At 36.5% G+C, this 21,892-nt stretch overlaps 1 protein-coding gene and 1 pseudogene across 2 annotated transcripts in view; one reads left to right on the top strand and one right to left on the bottom strand.

Moving 5' to 3' along the window:
* The window catches only part of LOC102506985 (calcium-binding mitochondrial carrier protein SCaMC-1), a 50,488-nt gene extending 40,215 nt beyond the window's left edge, over window positions 1-10,273 (top strand). For both annotated transcript variants that reach the window (XM_032487230.1, XM_006179963.3), the window contains 4 exons: window positions 2,348-2,455; window positions 4,014-4,181; window positions 8,072-8,222; window positions 9,535-10,273. In XM_032487230.1, the coding sequence (XP_032343121.1) occupies window positions 2,348-2,455; window positions 4,014-4,181; window positions 8,072-8,222; window positions 9,535-9,713 (606 nt within the window). In that variant the 3' untranslated portion in view covers window positions 9,714-10,273. The remainder of the gene's footprint in view (window positions 1-2,347; window positions 2,456-4,013; window positions 4,182-8,071; window positions 8,223-9,534) is intronic.
* The window catches only part of LOC102506458, a 39,546-nt pseudogene that overhangs the window by 7,008 nt on the left and 10,646 nt on the right, over window positions 1-21,892 (bottom strand).

The following is a 21,892-nucleotide window of genomic DNA, read 5'->3' as shown; positions in this document are numbered from 1 at the left end:
GAAAAAAAATTCATTCTAATGTTTCCACCTTCCTGAGTCTACTGATCCCTTCTTCAGCACTTTGCCAAGATTTTGGCATCTCTGCCTCATTTGCTGTCAGGCATAATTATGTCCAAGCTTTAAAGATCCAGCCCAGCAGCATATTAGGACAGGTTTCAGGTTTGTGTCATTAGAGCCTGAATAAAATCTCACCTTTCCAGCAATATATTCCACCCCCAAACCTCCACTACTCAACACTCTTACAATCTACTTCCTATACATGTTTGACTGGTTCCTTCCAGTCCGTATTAGTCAGGTCCTACAGCAATTTGGCCAGAATGCTATTTATTCCAAGAACATAGGCTGTATTTCTTCATTGGGCTGTCTGAGGCCTAATCCAGAATTTTCTGTCTCAGGAAGGGGCTGAGACATTTATCTACCGGTTTCTATCCCAAATTATTTGAGGAATACTCTTAGGACGTAAACTCTCCCAGAATTCTTGATTGGACAGGTTACCATAGCTTTGGAGAAGGCCCTCAGGCAGAAAAGTAGAGAGATGAGAGACTTCGCTTTGGATGGGGTTCTGCCAGTGTGAGTCTGCACAGAGCTGTCCAGATGTGATGCTGGGCTCTGGGTATGTCTGCTGTGGCCAGCTGTCTGCCTGCTTAGGTTTAGGGGCCTGAGAGTTGGTGTAGAGATCAATAAAATACAGGGTTGTATAGGCTATGCTTACGGGTTTTCTTTCAAAAACTTCTTATATTTGTCTGTTTGCTTCCAGTCAATACCACATGAAGTAGTCACATCCCAAAATATCTCTCCTGATATTTTATTTTCCAGCTTCTGTGCTCAGTCATTCCTTCTTTTTCTCATTTTTATAGTAGGCTACGTTGATGTCAACTGAAAACATAGGCTGATATCATATGACAACATCCTCAATCTGAATTTTGCAGATAGGCAGACTCTTTAGGACAATCTTGTTTCCTTCCCTTGGGGCGCCAAAGCTGGTGGCTTTTCTGACTTGGAAGCTCTTCATTTCTTGACTACCAAGCCAGACAAAGAAAACTCCTTTTGGAGAGCTCTGTTCCCTTCCACCTCTGCTTGCAAACTGGCTTTGGAGAAGACCTCAAGGCAGACAAGCGGAGAAATGCATTAGCTCCTTTCTCAGATCTTCCTAAAAGCAGCAAGGAGCAGGCAACACTGCCCAACATTCTGAGGTTTTACAGTCGGTTTTCTTAGAACTTCAGGCTCAAAAAGCACATGGTCTACCTTCCCAGTTATCACAGGAGGCAGTTTTATTAAGAATTTCCACAAAGCAATGGGAAGATCACCTTCTAAGACTGTAGTATTTGTGTCCTAGTAATAAAGCCAGTGCCACATACTTTAGGTTTTAGTTATGGCATCACCCTCCACCTAGTGACCAATTTCTGTACTTGTTAGGGTTCAGTCTAAGCTGTTGTAGCAAAGACAGTCCAAAATACACTAGCTTAAATAAGATAATGGCAAGTGGTCCAGGGCTAGCAGTACAGCTCTGCCATCTTCAATACACATGTCCCAAGGTTGCACCCGTCTTTGCCATTTCTCAGGTGGAGGAAAGAGGAGTTCAGGACACGTATCTTTAAGGGAGTGTCTCAGGATTTGCATATCCAGCTTTCCCTCACATCTCATTGGCCAAAGTTAGTCATTTAGCCACACAACCTAGCTGCGAGTGAGAAGACGAAAATGTGGTTTGTAGGTGTCAACTCTGTTACCAAAAGGAAGAAAAAGGTAATCGGTACTGGGAACAGATGGCAGTCTCTGACATATTAACTGAACCAGTCACACCTTCTGATGGGGAGTTACTGATCTGAGAACCAGGGAGTTAGTTCACAGAGAGCAGCTGAATCATACTGATGGAAGACCACCAGAAGAGGCAAACAGAAAAGCGTTTTGCCCAGGACGTGACAAGACAACCTGCTTGCTAAGCTATCTCGGATCCTAAATGAATTTCCAGTTTCAGTCTCCAAGAAGCTTGACTTGGTTTAGTTCCTGTGAAGCCTGACCTTCGTGTTACTTGCGTGCCCTTTATGAAATACTACATTCATGAGTGGCTTAAGTGATTTAATATTGCTAACTTATTCTGGGGAAAAAAAAAACGGAAAAGGAGGCCAAATAGAGGGGTCTTACTTATTATCTTTTTGTCTTATTACTTATTATCTTAGACAATTAATTGCATAAAAATTAAAATCAAGTATTCTACTAGATGCTAATGTTTGGTGTCTGAAATACTTTTAAAAATAATTTTTACTACTCATTAATGTTGTAAACTTAGAAACAATATATATATTCCATCTCAGTAATGTTATACATTTCAATACTTTCATTTATACAGTATAAGAAATGGCTTAGTTTTGATGATGCTAAAATAGGAATTATGGAAAGATTTATAGCTGGTTCATTGGCTGGTGTAACTGCCCAGACCTGTATTTACCCCATGGAGGTATGTATTATTATAAAATTTTAACTAAAGTAATGCTTTTAATGTGAATTATAATTTATAAAAAATAAATGAATCCCAGATCAGGATCTTGTACAATAAACAGCTTTATACCTACAGGATTGCGTCTCATATCAAGTGTCAGTAGGACTTGGATTTTTTAATTTCTTGTTTTAGGATAAAGGTAGTTTTATAGATATGCCAAGAAGATAAATAATTTCATTGACTGATTATTTAATTGATTGATAAAATCACTTATTCATTAATCAAATTAAATTTGTATTGTGTACCCACAAAGTTTAAGGTACTTAAACTAGATACAGAGATGAGTCAGTTGGGCACTTTGGTCACGGAGTTTATAGTTTAGAGGGGAGATAAAACATGTACATTAATAATGGTGATCCAAATATGAAATGTAAATTCTAGAAGAAAGATCAATATGAGGTGCTATGGAAATTCAGAAGGGGGAAATTATTCCAGTTAGGGATTTCATGAAGTACATGAAGAGAGTATGTGAGTTTGGCTTAGAATTTGGATATTCAGACATGACAGGGGAAAAATGCATTTTAAGTGGAAATAATGACTTGAGCAAAGGAGCGGAGATAAAAGAGTAGGTATTTAGGTTTGGATAGGGCAATACCATAAATAATGGGTTGGGGCCAGATCAGAAAGACTCTTGAATGCAACTCAAGAAATTTAATTTTAATTTCTTAAAAAATGAGAAGGTATTAAAGACATTGGATCTTGAAGTATAATCCTGGTAAAGTTTTTTAGAGCAAGAGAGGCTAAGAAATGAGACGGTTAGATACAAGATGTTGCTATCATTCAGGGAAGTAATAATAAGAGCTTGAAATATGATAATTGATGAGGAGAAATTGACTCACATTAGAGCTGCCTTGAGACCTGACAACTTGAGAGGTGGAAAACAGGAGAAAGGGAATGGAAGATGGCAAAGCGCTGTCTGGGTTCTGTGCCAAGTGTTTAGGAGAGTTATGTCTGAGTTACATCTCTAACAGCCTACTGGAACCTATGTTGTCCTCATAACCCTTGTTATATTATTACTTTATGAGCACAAAATGAACCCAAGTTATATTAAATTACAGCTTATAGGCCTCACTGTTACAATAGTTCCCAGAGTATGTATTTTAAGCATATATAGAATGTGTTTTCCATATTGGTCCTTCATTTTACGATGACTAAATAGTTTTAAACTTGGATTTTGGCTATAGTTGCTTTATTTTAAAGCTATAATGCTATCTCGAATGATTTGTTTCAGAGTATGCTGACTTACACCACATTAAAGGGGTTTGAGTAGGTGTATCAATCAAAGCCACAATAATTAAATATATTTTCATATTTAAATAATTTTTTAAAAACTCTGTACTGTATCAGTTGTTCATAATTGAGTCATTTAGTGAAAAGTTAAAATTATGTTTAAGATGCTCTCTTTTTTATTTCTATGATAATTAGTAAGTGTTGTGATATAATGCAATTTACTAGACTGCTATAAGGGTTGAGTGAATCTGATCAATATGTTTTTATTATATTATTTCACATTTAGGTTCTGAAAACCAGACTGGCTGTAGGTAAAACTGGACAGTATTCAGGGATGATTGATTGTGGCAAGAAGCTTCTGAAACAAGAAGGTGTTAGAGCCTTTTGCAAAGGTTACATTCCTAACTTTCTAGGCATTATACCTTATGCAGGTGTAGATCTTGCTGTTTATGAGGTGAGTTTATTCTCATAATATGACATTATGTGTTAGATTTGAAAATTTGGTTCAATACTAGTTTTTATTCAAAAAATCTGGTTATAAATGACTTCATGAAGTAGCTTCTAACCAAGAAGTAAATTGAATTGTTTTATTTGGCTTTTTTATATGTTAGTTGTCTGATGTTCTAATAATAAGTTTTTGTTTGGTGGTTTTTTTGTGTGTGTGAATTAGTTTTTGGTAATAATAATTAAAGACCTTTCTACGAACCAGCATCACCCTGATACCAAAACCAAAGTCACTACAGAAAAAAAAAGAGAAAATTATAGGTCAGTATCTTTGATGAAAATAGATGCCAAAATCCTCAAAATATTAGCAAACAATTCAACAACACAGAAAAAGGATCATAAGCATGATCAGGTTGGATTCATCCCAGGGTCACAAGGATGGTTCAACATATGCAGATCAATCAGTGTGATACACCACATCAACAAAAGAAAAGACAGGCAACACATGATCATTTCAGTGGATGCATAAAAATCATTTGATAAAATTCAACATCCATTCATGATAAAAACTCTAACCATAAAGGGAAAATATCTCAACATAATAAAAACCACTTATGACAAACCTATGGCCAGTATTATGCTGAAGTGGTGAAAAGCTAAAATACATTCCCCTAAATTCTGAAACAAAACAAGGATGCCCACTCTTACCACTTCTACTTAACATAGTCTTAGATGTCCTAGCCACAGCAGTCAGGCAAGAAAAAGAAATAAAAGGTATCCAAATTGGAAGGGAAGAGGTAAAATTGTTATTATATGCACATAATACTCTAATAGAAAACCCTGAAGACTCCACACAAAACTATTAGAACTAATAAATGAATTTAGCAAAGTAGGAGGATACAAGATTAATACACAGTAATATGTTACATTTCTTTAAATTAACAATTAAATATCAGAAACAGAAAAAAAAAACCCATTTAAAATTGTGTCCTAAAAAAACCCCATCTAGGAATAAACTTAACCAAGAGGTGAAAGACCTACATGCTGAAAACTGTAAAACGTTGATAAAGGGAATTGAAGATGATTCAAAGAAATGGAAAGATAGCCTATGCTCTTGAAATGGAAGACTTAACATTGTTAAAATGTCTGTACTACCCAAAGTAATCTACAGATTTAATGTGATCTCTATTACTCTACCCAGGAGATTTTTCACAGAACTAGAACAAATAATCATAAAATTTACATGGAACCACAAAACAAAACAAAACAGAATTGCCAAAGCAATGTTGGGGAAAAAGAACAAAGCTAGATAAACCTCCAAGACTTCAGACAATGCTACAAAGCTACAGTAACCAAAACAGTGTGGTATTGGCACAAAAACTGACCTATGGATCAATGGAACAGAACAGAGAGCCCAGAAATAAATCCACACACCTACAGTTAATCTTTGACAAAAGAGGCAAAAATATACAATTGAGAAAAGACAGCCTCTTCAGCAAGCAGTGTCGGGGAAGCTGGACAGCCACATATACTTCAATATACCAAGACAAGGAAACAACCTAAATGTCTATTGACAGGTGACTGGGTAAAGAAGCTGTGATATATTTATACAATGAAATACTACTCAGCTATAAAAATAATAAAATAATACAATTTTCAGCAACATGGATGGACCTGGAGAATGTCCTTCTAAGTGAAGTTAGCCAGAAAGAGAAAGAAAAATACCATATGATATCACTTATATGTGGAATATATAAAAAAAAAAGACAAATGAACTTACTTAAAAAACAGAAACAGACTCACAGACATAGAAAACAAACTTATGGTTACCAAAGGGGAAAGGTGTGGGAGCGATAAATTAAGAGCATGGAATTAACAGATACACACCACTGTACATAAAATATATAAAAACAAAGATTTACTGTATAGCACAGGGAACTGTAATCAATATCTTATAATAACCTATAATGGAAAAGAACCTGAAAAAGAATATATATAACAAATCACTTTGCTATACACCTGAAACTAACACAATATTGTAAATGTACTATAATTCAATTTAAAAAAAAAGAAAAATAAGAAACCCTCAAACTGAGCTGAACATACTCCAGAGCTATTTGTGGCAATTACCCAAATACTAAACATTTCACTCTGCACTTGTCACTTCATTTTTCACCTAGGATATTATTCTGTTTATAATTTGTCTCGCAGTTTTCTACTCCATCAATGACTTTAAACTTGAAACACCCCCATGAAGAAGAATTAGGAAATATCTATGTTTGTGAATTACAAGTAACATTAAAAGCTATAGGAATAGGAGCCATAGTTCTGGGGGCGGGGTCTGAAAGAAATAATTAAAGACTTAAATGCTGATAAAATAATGGTTTTCAACTCTGGATGCATATCAGAATCACCTGCACATGGATCTTTTAAAAAAATAAGATTCTTGGACTATATCCCAAGATATTCTGATTTAACTTGGAAGAGGCCTGGGATTCAGGTTTTTTAGCTCCATAGAAGAATCTGATGTACAGCTAAGACTGAGAAAACTGAGGTCTTACTGCACAGTTGTGAAAATGAGAATTGAGAAGAGTAACTGGGGACTGTGAGAGGAGAGGCAGCATAGAGATAGCAGATCTCCTAGTGTAGTGTAGGTTACTCCCCATTCAGCCATTCATTTCACTTTTATTGCCATATATCTGTTTCAGGTAGACCATCTTAACCATATATCTTTTGGTCATAAGGATGAGGTGAGAGTGTATGACTAGATTAACTTAAATTCATTCTCAATACAGGCACAAGCCCAGTGGTATTTTTGGCAAGTGGTACCACTATTATGCGAATAGCTAATTTCATTTAGCATTTAAAGAAATATACTTACATTTTTGTAGAAGTTTTAAAGTATTGAATATTATAGCATGTATTTATTTTCTTTTTCGCTTTCTTGCTTCTGTGATCTTATTAAAATAAATTCATCAATCCTGTTTATGTTGAGCTCCCTCCATTCTTTTATTTCTACAGTTAAATGTCTTTTTGCTATCATAACAGAGTGCCATCACACATTTCTCTATTGTTGCATGACTGTTGTAAATGCACGCTGAGTAAGGACATTTTTAAATTTATTTTTTTAAGAAGCATCAAATTATACATTTCTTAGTAATTTCCTCAGTATATAAGTGTATCCTTTAATAAATGAGTAATTCTAAAAGCACCTAGTGATATTTTAAACCCATTATTTCTATATAATTTCTTCTAGCCACTTTTATTCAAGGAAAAGCAAATTTGGAAAGATGAATATTTCTTAAAATTTGAGAAAATGTGGTTTTGTTAACCTAGAGTGGATTATGCAGTCTTTTCTACAATGTTCTATTAGTCTCTCTGAGAATCCCCAGAATTTTGCTTTGGTCTTTGAATATTATTACAAACTGAAACAATCAAGCAAAACAAAATAAACAAAACATGCACAGAGAACAAACATAGGAGAACTCAAACTGAGATTGCTTGAATATGTTTATTTGAAAACATCTGTGCACTCTGTGCCTGATTGGGCAGCAGAGATTGTCCCCTTTGTACAAGGAAGAAGAGGAACAATCTTTTGTAAAGATTTTGGAAAGAACAGTTATTAAAATCAAGTGACCAAGCTTGACTGCCAGTAATCAGCTTTGTGATGTGATAACTTAGTCTCTCTGAATTTGTTTTCTCATTTATAAAATTTATAAAATGGAGATAACATTTAGAGCATTTTCATAGACAGTATCTCTGTAACATATATGAAAATGGTCTCTATAATTCTTGAATCAAGTAGCTATTCAATGTTTATTGGAATTGAGAGAGCAATTAACTTTATTCTACTTAGACTTGCATAGTAGTTAAAGGATATTTACTACTCTTCTCTGCCAGTTTTTGAAGAATTATTGGCTAGAAAATTATGCAAGAGGCTCTCTAGACCCTGGGATAATGATTTTGCTGGGATGTGGTACATTGTCTCACACTTGTGGTCAAATGGCCAGCTTCCCTCTGAACCTTATTAGAACTCGCATGCAGGCTCAAGGTGAGTTTTTTTTTTTTTTTTTAAGTGAAGTAATAATAAGTTTAAAAAATTATTTACAGTAAGTTTAATGAAGTGATAATAAAAACTAAATTAAAAAACAGTTAAAAATAAGTTGTTTTAAATGAGTAGAAATTAATGATTTCAAAAACAAAAACTGTAAAATTAATAAATCGGAAGCTAGCTCTCTGAATTTTAAAGCATGAATCTTGAATTTATTGTTTTATTGTGGAGTATTTTGTGAATTTTATATTTTATTTCTTCTCCAAAGTTCTATTTGGAATTCTACACATTTCCTTCAGTTACTGATGATTGATCTCTATAGAATTTATGATTAGGAAGTACCGAGCAGAACAACAGAAAAGATTTTGCTTTCTTCAAATTGAATCAGCATTTACTCAGTATGAACATACAATTTGCCCCTAGTTCTGCTCTTTTTGTCATATTCTGCATTGGGAACTTAATACACTACTTGTGGAATTGAATGCAGTATTTTTTTATTCAGTCTACTTAGCAAGGAGATACTAAGCAGAAAGGAGGCTTTCTGTTTTGTTCCTCTCAATTGAAATGTTAGGAATTTAGATGTTAAGAGAACACCTTTGTCACTTTTTTTTTTTTTTTTTTTTGGACAGGGAGGAATTAGGGGTTTTTATTTTTTTAATGGAGGTACTGGGGACTGAACCCAGGGTCTTGTACATGCTAAGCACGTGCTCTACCACTGAGCTTCACCCTCCCCCCGCTGTCACTTTTCAGTAAGAAAAAAAACCCCACACAATCTTCTTATCTTCCCAAGTAAACTATGCAAGGGGTCATATGGTAAGTGATATTCTTTTACATTCTTTTTCTCCCCTTTTTAGTAAGATTTTTTGATTTATTTATATTGCAATTCAGGTGGAGAATCTCTCTATCCATCCACCCCCCTATCAAACTATAATGTCATTACCGAGTTCCAGATACTCCTTTAAGGTCCCTTATGAAAGAATTTCAAGTGCTGTCCAATAGGACTTCCTGCAGTGATGGAAATATTTTTTATTTGTGCTGTCCGGGATGGTAGCCACTAGTCACACAGGCTGTCAAGCACTTAAACTGTTGCTAGTGCAACTGAGAAACTGATTTTTTAGTTTTACTTAATTTTAATTAACTTAGTTTAAATATGTAGCTACATGTGTCTAGCGACTACCATTTGGACTGCACAGGACTATTCTGTAGGTAGGGAGAGAGGTATAATTTCAACCTCTATAAATTCTTATTAACCATTTGACTAAATGTATAAAGATTAAATATTGAATTATATTAATTTTTTTCCAATTTATAGCACTGAAGGAAAAAGGAGCAACAGTTTCTATGATTCATCTCATTCAAGATATATATAACAAAGAAGGAAAAAGGGGATTTTTCAGGGGTCTCACCCCAAACGTCATAAAGGTGCTTCCTGCAGTAGGCATCAGCTGTGTGACTTATGAAAAAGTGAAAGGACATTTGGGATTAATTTAGAAGATAAATATCAAACTGTTGTCATTACTATAAGCACTTGACTGCAAGATAATACTTGGGTTGTAAAGAGAAATGTATCTTTTCCTGAAAGAAAAGAAGTATCAGATAATTATTAAAATATTTTCTCTTTATGTATTATAAAATTTATAAAGTAAATAGTCATTTTGGTAAAGTTCTTTAATAATTCAAAATCCTTCATATCCACAGAATTCAATTTACATTTCCCACCTCTCTCCCTCAATATTAACTTGAAATTTGTTTTTGTTGAGTTTGAACTTAACCATAGTAACACTATAAAACACTTGGTCAGTTGTAGCAGTGTGTTAACCTTTCTGTATTTAAACAATTATTTTAAAAGCAGAGTTTGAAAATGTTTTATACACTAAAAGCAGAATCAGTGTATTTAAAATGATGTTATAGTGAATGATCAAAGTCTGTTTTCCTTTTTTAAGCAAAATGGAACATGGATTTCATAATTCCTTCTATCAGATTGTGGATGGAATAATGATAACATTTTGCTTACTTCTCTGGGTACTTTTATTTGTAAATATCAACACTGTTGGTTCATTTTTATTCTTGATATTTTTAGATGTTATCAGGAAGTCAGCACTGAGAACAAATCAGCATTAGATGAATTTTCTTTTATCTTCTGGTTGAAAACATTTGAGAGAGTTTTTAAAATTAAATCCATTATTTCATACTTGTTGAAATAATTTTTACTTCAACTTAGGAGTTCATTGAGTCAACTGAAATTCTAAATCTCTCTCCTTAGTTTTATAAAAAAAAAAAAAAATCCCATTCTTTGTTGAAATTGAAAAAGAGTGTGGCAATGGGCTGGTTGGCCAGAGTAGGCCTCAAATGAAGAACTGCCTAGCTAAACAGGCTAGATTCCAGGCTTTGAGCCTTAACCTTGCTGATCCAAAAATCTGGCTTTATTAATTTTCTCAACCTGATCAGTTTCTTGGTGATAGGTTAATTGAAATTACTCACAAGACTGAGTCTTGATTTATATCACAATGCAAGCTTATTAATTTATAGTGGAGCTTAATGCTTTCCATTAACCAGAATACTTTCACCCCTCCTCTGGGCGCATCTTTTCCTGGTATCAAGGTACCCTGAAAACCAAATAAGTAATGAGAAGACTGATGTGGAGTTAGCGAGGAAGATGTTTTTGAGGAATGTTTTCCTCAGACCAGTCCACTTTTTAGGTGGGAAGAGTCGGAAACCATGTATACAAGGGAGAGGAGCTGAGACCTGATGTAGGAGAGGAGAGAATTGTGGAACTTTAGTTAAGACAAGCCACAGACTGCCAGAAAGGAGGGAGGCCAATCTCACATGAAGTCCTGGAAGCGTGTGTGTAAGGAACCTGCGTGATTGTGGCGGTTGTGCAGATAGGCTTTTTAAAAGCATTCCAAATTGACAAAACAGCTTGAGCAGTGACGTGGAAAGGGGAGGTTCATGGAGCACTGGGGAAGTTGCAAGAAGCCTGGTCATTTTCGAACATCCGGTGTATAGAAAGATACAGTGAGATGTGAGGCTACTGCTGTAGGTTGATGCCAAGTCCTGAACTTTGAATTGTGTGTGATAACGATGTGATCTGGTGTAAGAAAATAACTTTGACAACAGAACAAGGCCATTGAAAGAGGGGATAGTAGAGCCAGTGAGGCCAACGAGGATGTTATTACCATAGCCCTAGTTATAAAATCCTGGCTTCTGAGGGCTTTTCTTTAGGTTAAATAGACCCAATTATTGTATCAGAAGTCAATGTCAAAGGCTGTCTTTTTTAACATAAAAAAATTAAAGTGCATTTTATTTAGTACCTATTATGTGCCAGGTATTATTTCAAGGCACTATTACAGGTCCTCTTGCTTAATTCTAACAATAGAATGTTGAGATGATTATCCTAGTTTCCAGATGAGGAAATTAAGTTTATAGAGGCAAGTGCCTTGAACAGATAGCCTAACATTTCCTCCCTCTTTAAGGATTGCGCTCATCCCACACCCTCAGAGCCAGCCTCTTTTTTACATGAAGGCCTACTGTCAGCCAGGACCTCAGCTATGGCCTAGATATTTTATAAAATCTCTTGAAGTGATGAAGTGATGATTTAGCCCATTGTCCTTAGGGTACAGCCTCTCAGTTCTCTGAGGTTGAGTCCGGGCCTGCTCTTAGATACTGAGGATGCTTGAGGGGTAACCGTTATGTAAAAATTGTTATCACAGTGTACCTCGAACAATGAAACTTGGGAGTTGGAGTGAATCTTGAAGAAACACCAGAGATCTTGCCTGATTGCCACAGAAGAAAATACCTGGACAATATTATAGGATCTGTGGTGTCAGAAGTTGAATTTAACACTGAGGCACCCTTCTGCAGTTTTTCAGATACCATTAGAGCTTAAAGATCTGCCCCTTCGTGGGTTACCTTGCAGTGCTGTGATGCAGATGAGTGAAATTCTGTTTCATGGTCTCCGGAGGGTTAAGAGCATGTTATAGGATATAACTAAGATTACTGGATAGGTTAAGGAGTGGTTACACTAAAGACTTAGTAATATGAATTAAAGATAGAAGGACCATAGCAGAAATGATGATCTGGAGATGCTTGGGATTAAGTGTCCTTTGAAATTTTTAACTCCAAGAAATCCTTGGATTTCACACAGAAAGGTAAAGGACTCCCCAGATAATCACAGAGGCCGTTCAGGAATTTATTCGCAGTCCGCAGGAGAGCAGTAAGCCTTAAGAGCTCCAGAGTCCTCTAGCAGGGCACCTACTTCTCTAGCTTTGTGCAAAGCCTGTGTTCCTGAAGGCAAGGCAAAACTTCTTTGTATTCTCACTCTCCTCAGACTGCATATTAAAAAGACAGTATATTATTCTATTCACTTTGGAGAGAGAAGTTGAGAAAATTATAGCATGTTGATCATAACATGCTGAAAAGGTGGTTATAAACCCTTGTAAAACCCAAAAGCACCCAAAGGTTCTCAAAGTCTGTAACATTTCAGGAAACAGACTATTTTTATTACTCTCATTTCTAGATTAGGGTCTAATTTTGTCAATAATCCAGTTTCAGACATTAGTGAATCTGTTGTAGGTATGTGGAAAAAATCTTGAATAAAGAACTTTTCAAGTTCTTTGTAATTTTACAGGGGGTTAATCAGTCCACTGCATGATTCTCCACTTCCATTTTTCATAAAGGGATGGATCTCCTTGGGGATGATCATGGTAGACTGATGGATGAAACTGGAGTAATGAATTGCCCTCGAAGCTGTTCAGAGGGTGTCCGTCTCTGCCTTGTCTGAGTCCCTTCTTAGATGTTCTTAGTGATTATCAGCCTTATGGAAGCAGCCTTGCTGTGCCCCAGAACAAAAGGAGTCCAGACTGGCAGAACAGCGGGAACATCCTCACCACTAGTCTCCCACCAGCGGTCAGTCGGTTTATAGTTCAACACATACGTGCCAGGTGCTATGCCAAGTCAGGTGTATAAAGAACAGTAGAAGCTTTAGCATGAAGCTAAAGTTCTTCTATTAGGAGCCTCATAGTTCTCTAAACTGACAGCTGTCCACCATACACCACCATGGGAACGGTGGGACACAGGGGAGCAGTCTGTCTGGCTCCCCTCTGCTCTGGCACCTGGGAAGAGACCTGCCCTGTACTTTAGCCAGTTGTCTGGCGCCTACCCTGTTACTGGAGAACTTGAGAGCCTTTTCTCCTCCTCCGAAATTTCTGACTTCATCTCAGATAGATAGCTATAAATTGAACCTGACTCTTCATCTGCAGATACAGCCCTTTGAGGTTTACAGCTTTATGCACGGATCTCAGTTCTAACCTTCACCTCATCCAGACCCAAGTTCTCATGTTCCTTTTCTGTGTAGACATATGCCTGCTCTTGTGAGGCTCAAATGAGATAAGGAATATGGAAGTCTTTTGAAAATTACAAACCTTATGTAAGAATATTATACTTTTAGGGGAAATAGTGTATTGTGCTGAGGTAGGAAGTAAGGATACTTTGATTCAGAAAGACCTCAATTCCAGTCCTGTTTCTATCATTCTTTATCTTTACTATTTGGAGATTCAGTTAATCTTTGAGTCTCATATTCCATATTTTTTAAGTGAGGACAGTAATATTGCCTTTCATAAACCTTATTGATAGAATTGTTTTCTGAACCAAATGAGATAAAGAATATGAAACTGCTTCATAATACATGAACAGCCATATAAGTCTCATTTTATTAATCCATCCAGTATGGCGAGAATACATGTGGACTTAGTAAGACACACTTAGACTTCAAAAATAGGCACCTGTAATACTGGTTATGATCTAGATCATTTATGTAATGTACACTTATGTACCAAGGTGGTCGCCCCCTGGTAAGCCATTGGCAGGGAAGGAGCCAGGTCTTAACTTGGCAGGCACAGGGGAGAACTGTACTGGAGCTGGACCACTTTGAGGGGCCTGGCTTCACAATGACTGACTACTCTGCAGGCAGAGTATTTATACCTGACATTTTTGTCTTTCAGCTGCAAGGTTCTTTCCATCTGACGTCCAAGTCATGGACTTGGGGGCACTGTTTATTTCCTGTTTCTTCTCATGTTAGGTAGACAGCAGTCAGTTTGGACTTTGGCCTAAAATGTTCCTAAGATAGAGGGAAATAAGTTGTTAGTCTAACTTAGTCTGTTAGAGCTCTCTTACCACTAATAACTAAGTTTTGACTCTGCATAGAGTGAACCTGTTTCTTTTTAATCTTTGTTTCTTTATAAACTAAAAGGTAACTGCAATTTATTGCAATCCCACCAGGTGTTTTTTTTTTTTTTTTAACATACTTTGTCTCATTTAATTCTCTCAAAATGTATATAAAATAGGTCATCACTATTTTATAAATATTACAAATAAGACAGACTCAGAGATAAGTAATTTATCCAAGGTAACACAGTAATTAAAATTCAGTTCCGTTGATACAACGCTAGTGCTCTTTCTATATACTTATTATATACAGTAGTACAATGATCTAACGTAAGTCCTGGGGGATTGTTTAAGACTCTTAGAACAATACTACATTGAGACAGAAATGAAGCTGGGCACCTTATCATTTGCTCTGCTTCATCCAAGAATTTTTGTTTATAAAAATTCCAGTCTGGAAGTCTAGAAAAACTTGTTTTTGAAGGCTAGTGAGTTTCCAAGGATGGGTAATGCTATGGGCTGAATTGTGCCCTCCCCAACATTCCTATGTTGAAGCCTTAACCCCTAATGTGACTGTATTTGGAGATGGGGCTTTTAGGAGGTACTTAAGGTTAAATTAGGTGGTCAAGATAGGGCCCTAATCTGATAAGATTTGTGGCCTTATAAGAAAAGGAAGAGCTCTCACTCGCTCTCTACCATATGAGAGCACAATAATAAGGTAGATGTCTGCAAGCCAGAAAAAGAGTCCTCACCAGGAACTGAACTAACCAGAAGCTTCATCTTGGACTTCCCAGCCTCCAGAACTGTGAGAAAATTAATTTCTGTTGTTTAAGCCACCCAGTCTCTGCTATTTGTCATGTCAGCCTGAGCTGACTACTACAGGTAAGAACAGAACAGAGCAGGCAGCATTGGCAGAGAAGGCCACACAGATCTTCAAAATGCCCTTAAACTCCTTGAGTAGGGGAAAAAGGTTGAGAAACCAGGACAGGCAAATTCAGGACAGCAGCATTGATATCCACTGCCTTCAAATTAAAACCCCAAATTAGTCTTTTTCTTTTGTTCCTTTCTTGAGTTATGTCAATTCCCACTTCACATTTTCGTGTCATCTAGTCACAACCTCCTGTTGTTTGGCCGTCTGTTTCCCATTTTTTCCTGTCTGTTTATTATAGTCTTTCTTCAATTGTTCCATTATATTTTTTCTTTTAAAAATATATGTAGGAATGTTACCTTGAAATAAGTGGCAATTGGTTCATGAGGTTTAAGGAAAGATGCCATCTCCATAACATGAAAGTACAAAGTGAAGCAGCAAGTGCTGATGGAGAAGCTGCAGCAAGTCATCCAGAAGATCTAGCTAGGATAATTATGAACGGGGCCACACTAAACAACAGAGTTTCAGTGTAGATGAAACAGCCTTTTATTGGAAGAAGATGCCATCCAGGACTTTGGCAGCTAGAGAGCAGAAGCCAATGCCTGACTTCAGAGCTTCAGAGGACAGGCTGACTCTCTTGTTAGGGGCTGGGCTGATGCATCTGGTGTCCTGAAGTTGAAGCCAATGCTCACTTACCATTCTAAAAATTCTAGGGCCCTTAAGAATTGTGCTAAATTGACTCTGACAATGCTCTATCAGTGAAACAGCAACATCTGGATGATAACACATCTGTTTACAGTATGGTTTACTGAATATTTTAAGCCCACTGTTGAGACGTACTGTTCAGAAAAAAAAAAAAAAAAAGATTCCTTTCAATATATTACTGTTCAATGACAATGTACCTGGTCACCCAAGAGCTCTGATGGGGATGTTAATGTTGTTTTCATGACTGCTTACCCAACAGCCATTATGTAGCCCATGGATCTAGGAGTAATTTCAACTTTCAAGTTTTATTCTTTAAAAAATACATTTCGTGAGGCTATAGCTGCCGTAGATAGTGATTCCTCTGATGGCTCTGGGCAAAGGAAATCGAAAACCTTCTGGAGGGATTCACTATTCTTGATGCCATTAAAAACATTTGTGATTCATGGGAAGAGGTCAAAATATCAACATTAACTAGGAGTTAGGAAGAAGTTGATTTCAGCCCTAATGGATGACTTTAGGGGGTTCAAGTCTTCCGTGGAGGAAGGAACTGCAGATATGGTGGAAAGCAAGAGAACTAGAATTATAAGTGAAGCTTGCACATGTGACTGAATTGCTGCAATTTCATGATAAAACTTGAACCGCTGAGGGATTGCTTCTTATGAATGAGCAAAGAATGGTTTCTTGAGATGGACTCTACTCTTGGTGAAGATGCTGTGAAGACTGTTGAAATGACAGCAAAGGATTTAGAATGCTACATAAACTCATTTGATAAAATAGCAACAGGTTTGAGAGGATTGACCTCAATTTTGAAAGAAGTTCTAGTGTGGGTAAAATGCTATCAAACAGCTTTGTGTGCTACAGAGAAGTAGTTCGTGAAAGGAAGAGACGATGTGGCAAACTTCATTGCTGTCTTATTTTAAGAAATTGCCACATCCACTCCACCTTCAGCAACCACAATCGTGATCAGTCAGCAGCCATCAACATCAAGGTAAGACCGTTCACCAGCAATGAGATTATGACTTGCTGAGGGTTCAGATGACGGCATTTTTTTAGCAATGGAGTATTTTAAATTAAGCTCTGTACTTTTTTAAGGCATAATGCTATTGCATATTTAATAAACTACAGTATAGTGTAAACATTAGCTTTTATGTGCACTGGAAAACCAAAAACTTTATTCTCGCTTTCTTTCTTTCTTTTTTTTTTTTTTTTTAATTGAAGTACAGTCAGTTACAATGTGTCAATTTCTGGTGTACAGCACAGTGTCTCAGTCATGCATATACATATGTATATTCATTTTCATATTCTTTTTCATTAAAGGTTATTATAAGATATTGAATATAGTTCCTTGTGCTATACAGAAGAAATTTGTTTTTTAATCTTTTTAAAATCTATTTTTATATATATGGCAAACATTTGCAAATCTCAAACTTTCAAATGTATCCTTTCCCACCTGCTTTCCCCTGGTAATCATGACTATTTACTATGCCTGCGAGTCTGTTTCTGTTTTGTAGATGAGTTCATTAGTGTCCTCTTTTTTCTTTTTTTTTAGATTCCACATATGAATATCATATGGTATTTTTCTTTCTCTTTCTGGCTTACTTCACTTAGAATGACGATCTCTAGGTCCATCCATGTTGCTGCAAGTGGCATTATTTTATTCTTTTTTATGGCATTGTATAAACATACCACAACTTCTTTATCCAGTTATCTGTCGATGGACATTTAAGTTGCTTTCATGTGTTGGTTATTGCTGCTATGAACTCTGGGGTGCAGACTTGCTTTATTTCGATATTCACTTTATTGTGGTGGTCTGGATCTGAACCTACAATATCTTCAAGATGTGGCTGTAATACCTTAGTATAAATGCTGAGCATATTCATTTTTGTTAATCATAGTTGAAAGAGATGGAAATTTCTGTGTTGGAATTAGAAGTCCCAGTGGAGTTGGTAGGGGAAGCCAGTATAGCTTTCCAAGCTTCATAGCTGAGGAGAACAATTTAAAATAGCTGCCTTTCACACAGTCATATCCCCTCTTGCTCTCAGAACCCAGCCTAGTTTAGGACTCCTGGGCTCCCACACATTCTTTGTAGATTTTCATCAGCAAGAAACAAAGTAATCACCTTCCAGGCTGCTGCACTGACTTTCAGAAGTTTTAGTGTGTGACACCTTTGTGAAGTCTGCCCCTTCAGAGCCCCAACCCAGCAGTGTTTTCTGAGCATTCTCTGCTGGCCTCTCCCCGTGCTGTCCTATCCAGCTTCGGTCTTGCCCACAGTAGTTTCTTCTCCGCGTAGGGCCCTCTTCCGGAAACACAACATTTTGTTGCGCTTTCTGAGATCTCCTGCTTCTGGTCCTCTGTTCTTCCCTAGGACATGCCTCACCAACTCCTATGCCAGCTTCTCGTGGGCCCTACTTTTGGCAGCACTCATGCCCAATTTTGAGTTTCAGATTTTCCCTGCCTCCTGTTTTCACTGAAATGTAGTTTGAAGGATTTTATTTCCTTTTCCTCATGTTTCTAGGAGAAGTAGGACATTTCAGAACTTAGCACCTACATCATTCCAATGGAACCCAGAACTCCAAGAAAGACAAAATAGATTCAGTGGAATATTCAGACACTTTTTCTTTGTAGTCAACATCTTGAAATAAAGGATAAATGAGCATATTTGTATATATACATAGAATTACTGCACGTGTGACAACAACAGGTGCAGAGTAACACAGATGTTGCTTTGGCAGCTCAAATACCACAAGCAGTGCTGCCATCAGTGACATTATTTTCCAAAATGGCAAACATTTCTTGGTAACATTCTGAACAAAAGAAGTATAATTTCCCTTTGATTTACAAGATAGCTACATTCTTGAAATGTTTGATGAAAATTTTAACAGTGCAAAAATAGATAGTAAACAGATTTTTACTTGCATAAATGTTCAGTGGGACATTAAAAAGGCCCTCATGCAATGTTTTGTGCAGAATTGTGGATCACATTTCAGGACATTTAGTATTCCTGTGCGCTTCCCACTAAATGTCAGAGCCACCCCTACAAACATTATGACAATCAGAAGTGCTCCCACAAGTCTGTGAGACTAGGGGGAAAAGGGACTGCACATGAGCACTGTACTCACTGTACTCTGGTTAATAAAAGTTGCTTCCCACAGGGGCACTGGTTAACAATTCTGAAACCACTGTATGTAAATACTGAAATGTAACAGTTAAGCAAATGATGGCAGATGGTGGGGGGCCACATTTATCACTGTTGGAGTGGGAGTTTATAGATAAACAAGGGCAGGAGGCTAGAAAGTTCTAGGTGGTAAGGATTAGTGTTGGAGGCATCAGTAAGAACTCATGTTTATCTTAATATAGATACAGATATTTACAAATGAGGAACATTTGTAGTTAGCAAGGAGCATACCTAATGCCCAGATCTTGGTTTCTAATACTGTTCTCCAGTAAAGGAAGCAGGACTCCTTGGGGAAATAACTGATTCTAGGACTGGGGAAGTAAATATCTATGATGAGCCTAAAGCACTTGTAGTGCCAGAAAGTAAAGAAGTGTTCACACAGCCAAATCAAGCAACACTCCAAAACCCCCACACATGCACTCTTGGAAGGAGATCTGTCAAAGGGGCTCAGAACTTCACTGAAAGAGCTCCCAATCACCAAAGCTGGAAAAATTTGAGCAACAAAATTAATGAAGTAGTATTGGATTATAACCCAAAATATAAAATAAATATTCATGAGTCCATACTGATGTAAATAAATGATTGAACAAAATAAATAAATGGGGAAGAATAGACATCTTCTTTGCAGAGGAATTCCAAATAATTTATGAGAGACAGTTTACAAAATTCTTGGTTAGTACTCCACAAAACTGTCAAAGCTGTCAAAAAACGGAACGTCTGAGAAACTCTCATGGTCAAGCCAAGAGGAAGCTAAGGAGACATAATGACTAAATGCAACGTGGTATCTTGGGTGGGATCTTGGAAAATAAAAAGGCAGTAACTTAAAAGCTAAGGAAATCTGAATAAAGTATGGGCTTTAGTTAATAGTTTATCAGTTTCGTTGCTTTAATTGTGACAAATTACCCTACTAATTAAAAATGTTAATAACAGGGGGAAACTGGGCATGGGGGAAACCTGGGAATTCTCTGTATTATCTTCACAACTTTCCTGTAGATCTAAAACTATTCTAAAGCTAATTTTTTACTAAAAAGTAGTTTAAAAAATTTCCCCCACAAATTTTCAAGTTGCTCCCTAGGGTGATTTTACTTTTATTGAGCATCTACTGAGCTGGTCCCATACTTGAAGCTCTGATATCTTTCCTCTCCTTATTCACTTAGAAAAATTAAAGGTAAGGTGGGATGCACATACATTAAAAAAAAATCTAAGGACATTATTTCACTTGCTACAGGGTTTGTGTGAAATCTTTTCACTAGATAATTTGATTTTCTGCCCAGTTCATAATTGTAATAATGATAATGATACTAATTATATTAATAATATTGCTGATGGAATATTAATAATAAACTACAGAGGGAGGTGGGGAGCGACTCCTGAATAGCTGAGAGTAATACACTTGGGGTGGGATTCTCTGACCTATTACTGGGAAGACAAGAGAAAACTGTCATTGGTGTGATTTTCCCATAAACTATTAGTGTAGTTGACTTTCTTTGCTGTCTAGAGTAGAAACTGAGCTTTAAGAAAACTAAAATTTTTTTATTAGAGGACACTATGATGCAAGCCCTGGCAGACTTTTTTCCTTAGCAAAGGTAGTTAGTCTGCAATCAGAGAGAAAACGCCTTAAGAGGAGGGAATTAATTTCTGACCTAACATCTGCTGTATCTCCTTTAAAATAACTATGATCACTGAAAATATCTGAAAGGAAGGGATATGAAAAAGCCCCTTTCTTCTACAAAAGCTGTGGGTTCTGTGAATGGCTAAAAGAAGACTCTGGTTAAGGGAAACACAGGGCTGTCTGAAAATATCAAATTTCAACTTATCACTTGAGAAAGTCAGATCAATAGAACACTGTGCCATAAGAAAGTAGATTATGTCAAGGGAATGCCATATGAATGTAATAACCTCATAGTACAGGCGCCACACCAGGGAAGGATAGAGTAAGCGTAGCCAAAGTAGTGGTGCAGCAGACACACTATGAAGCAGAAAGTAATAGAAAAGTCTTTAGTGGAATAGCTCATACAGGTGATCCTAGAAAGAAAAGCCTACTGTAAATTTTGTGAGTCTCTAAAATGTTTTTAAGGCAATGTAGTACTTTAGCCTACTATAATTTTGCTTTTGCAAAAATATGTATTGCTTAATGCTTCTTTTTTTTAAAATAAAACTTCCTACAGATTTTTGCTTGTAAATTATAAAGTTAGTTTCAGAAAATTGAACTATACAAAGGAAAAATTTTCCTCAAGTTTTTTCATAGTACCAAGTTAGAGATATCTAGCTGTCCAAAAAAAAAAAAAAAATTTAGTCTCCTCTTCTTCCTTGAACTACATCTAAACATTTCTCAACATCCCTGGTAGGTAGGATGGACATGTGACTAAGCTATTTCCAATGGAATGTGAATGGAAGTGATGTGTTCAACTTTTAGGGCTGAAATTAGATATCCTGAAACTCTGCATGGAAGAGAGCTACCTGTGACCTGGAACACCTGTGCATTATTATTATATGAGTTATAAATAATTACTTTTAAATTTGGGCAGTTACAGTTTTGGGCCTATTTGTTAGAGCAATATAACCTATCATAATACAAGTTTCTTGAGTATTTAGTGAACTAATGAAAGAAAAATCCCTTATAGGACTAACACCCTATTAAGATGTGAGCGTTTTATGTAGAAAATATTCTCTTAATGCAAAATAAAGCAGTAAAAAAGGAGTAGAGGAACAAAAAGGACACAATGCATCTAGAAAACAAAAGTAAAGTGGCAGGTATAAATC

Source organism: Camelus ferus, chromosome 9, assembly GCF_009834535.1.
Source record: "Camelus ferus isolate YT-003-E chromosome 9, BCGSAC_Cfer_1.0, whole genome shotgun sequence".
NCBI classification, from domain to species: domain Eukaryota; kingdom Metazoa; phylum Chordata; class Mammalia; order Artiodactyla; family Camelidae; genus Camelus; species Camelus ferus.
The sequence above is the reverse complement of the archived record's forward strand: the minus strand, read 5'-3'. Positions and strand labels throughout refer to the sequence as shown.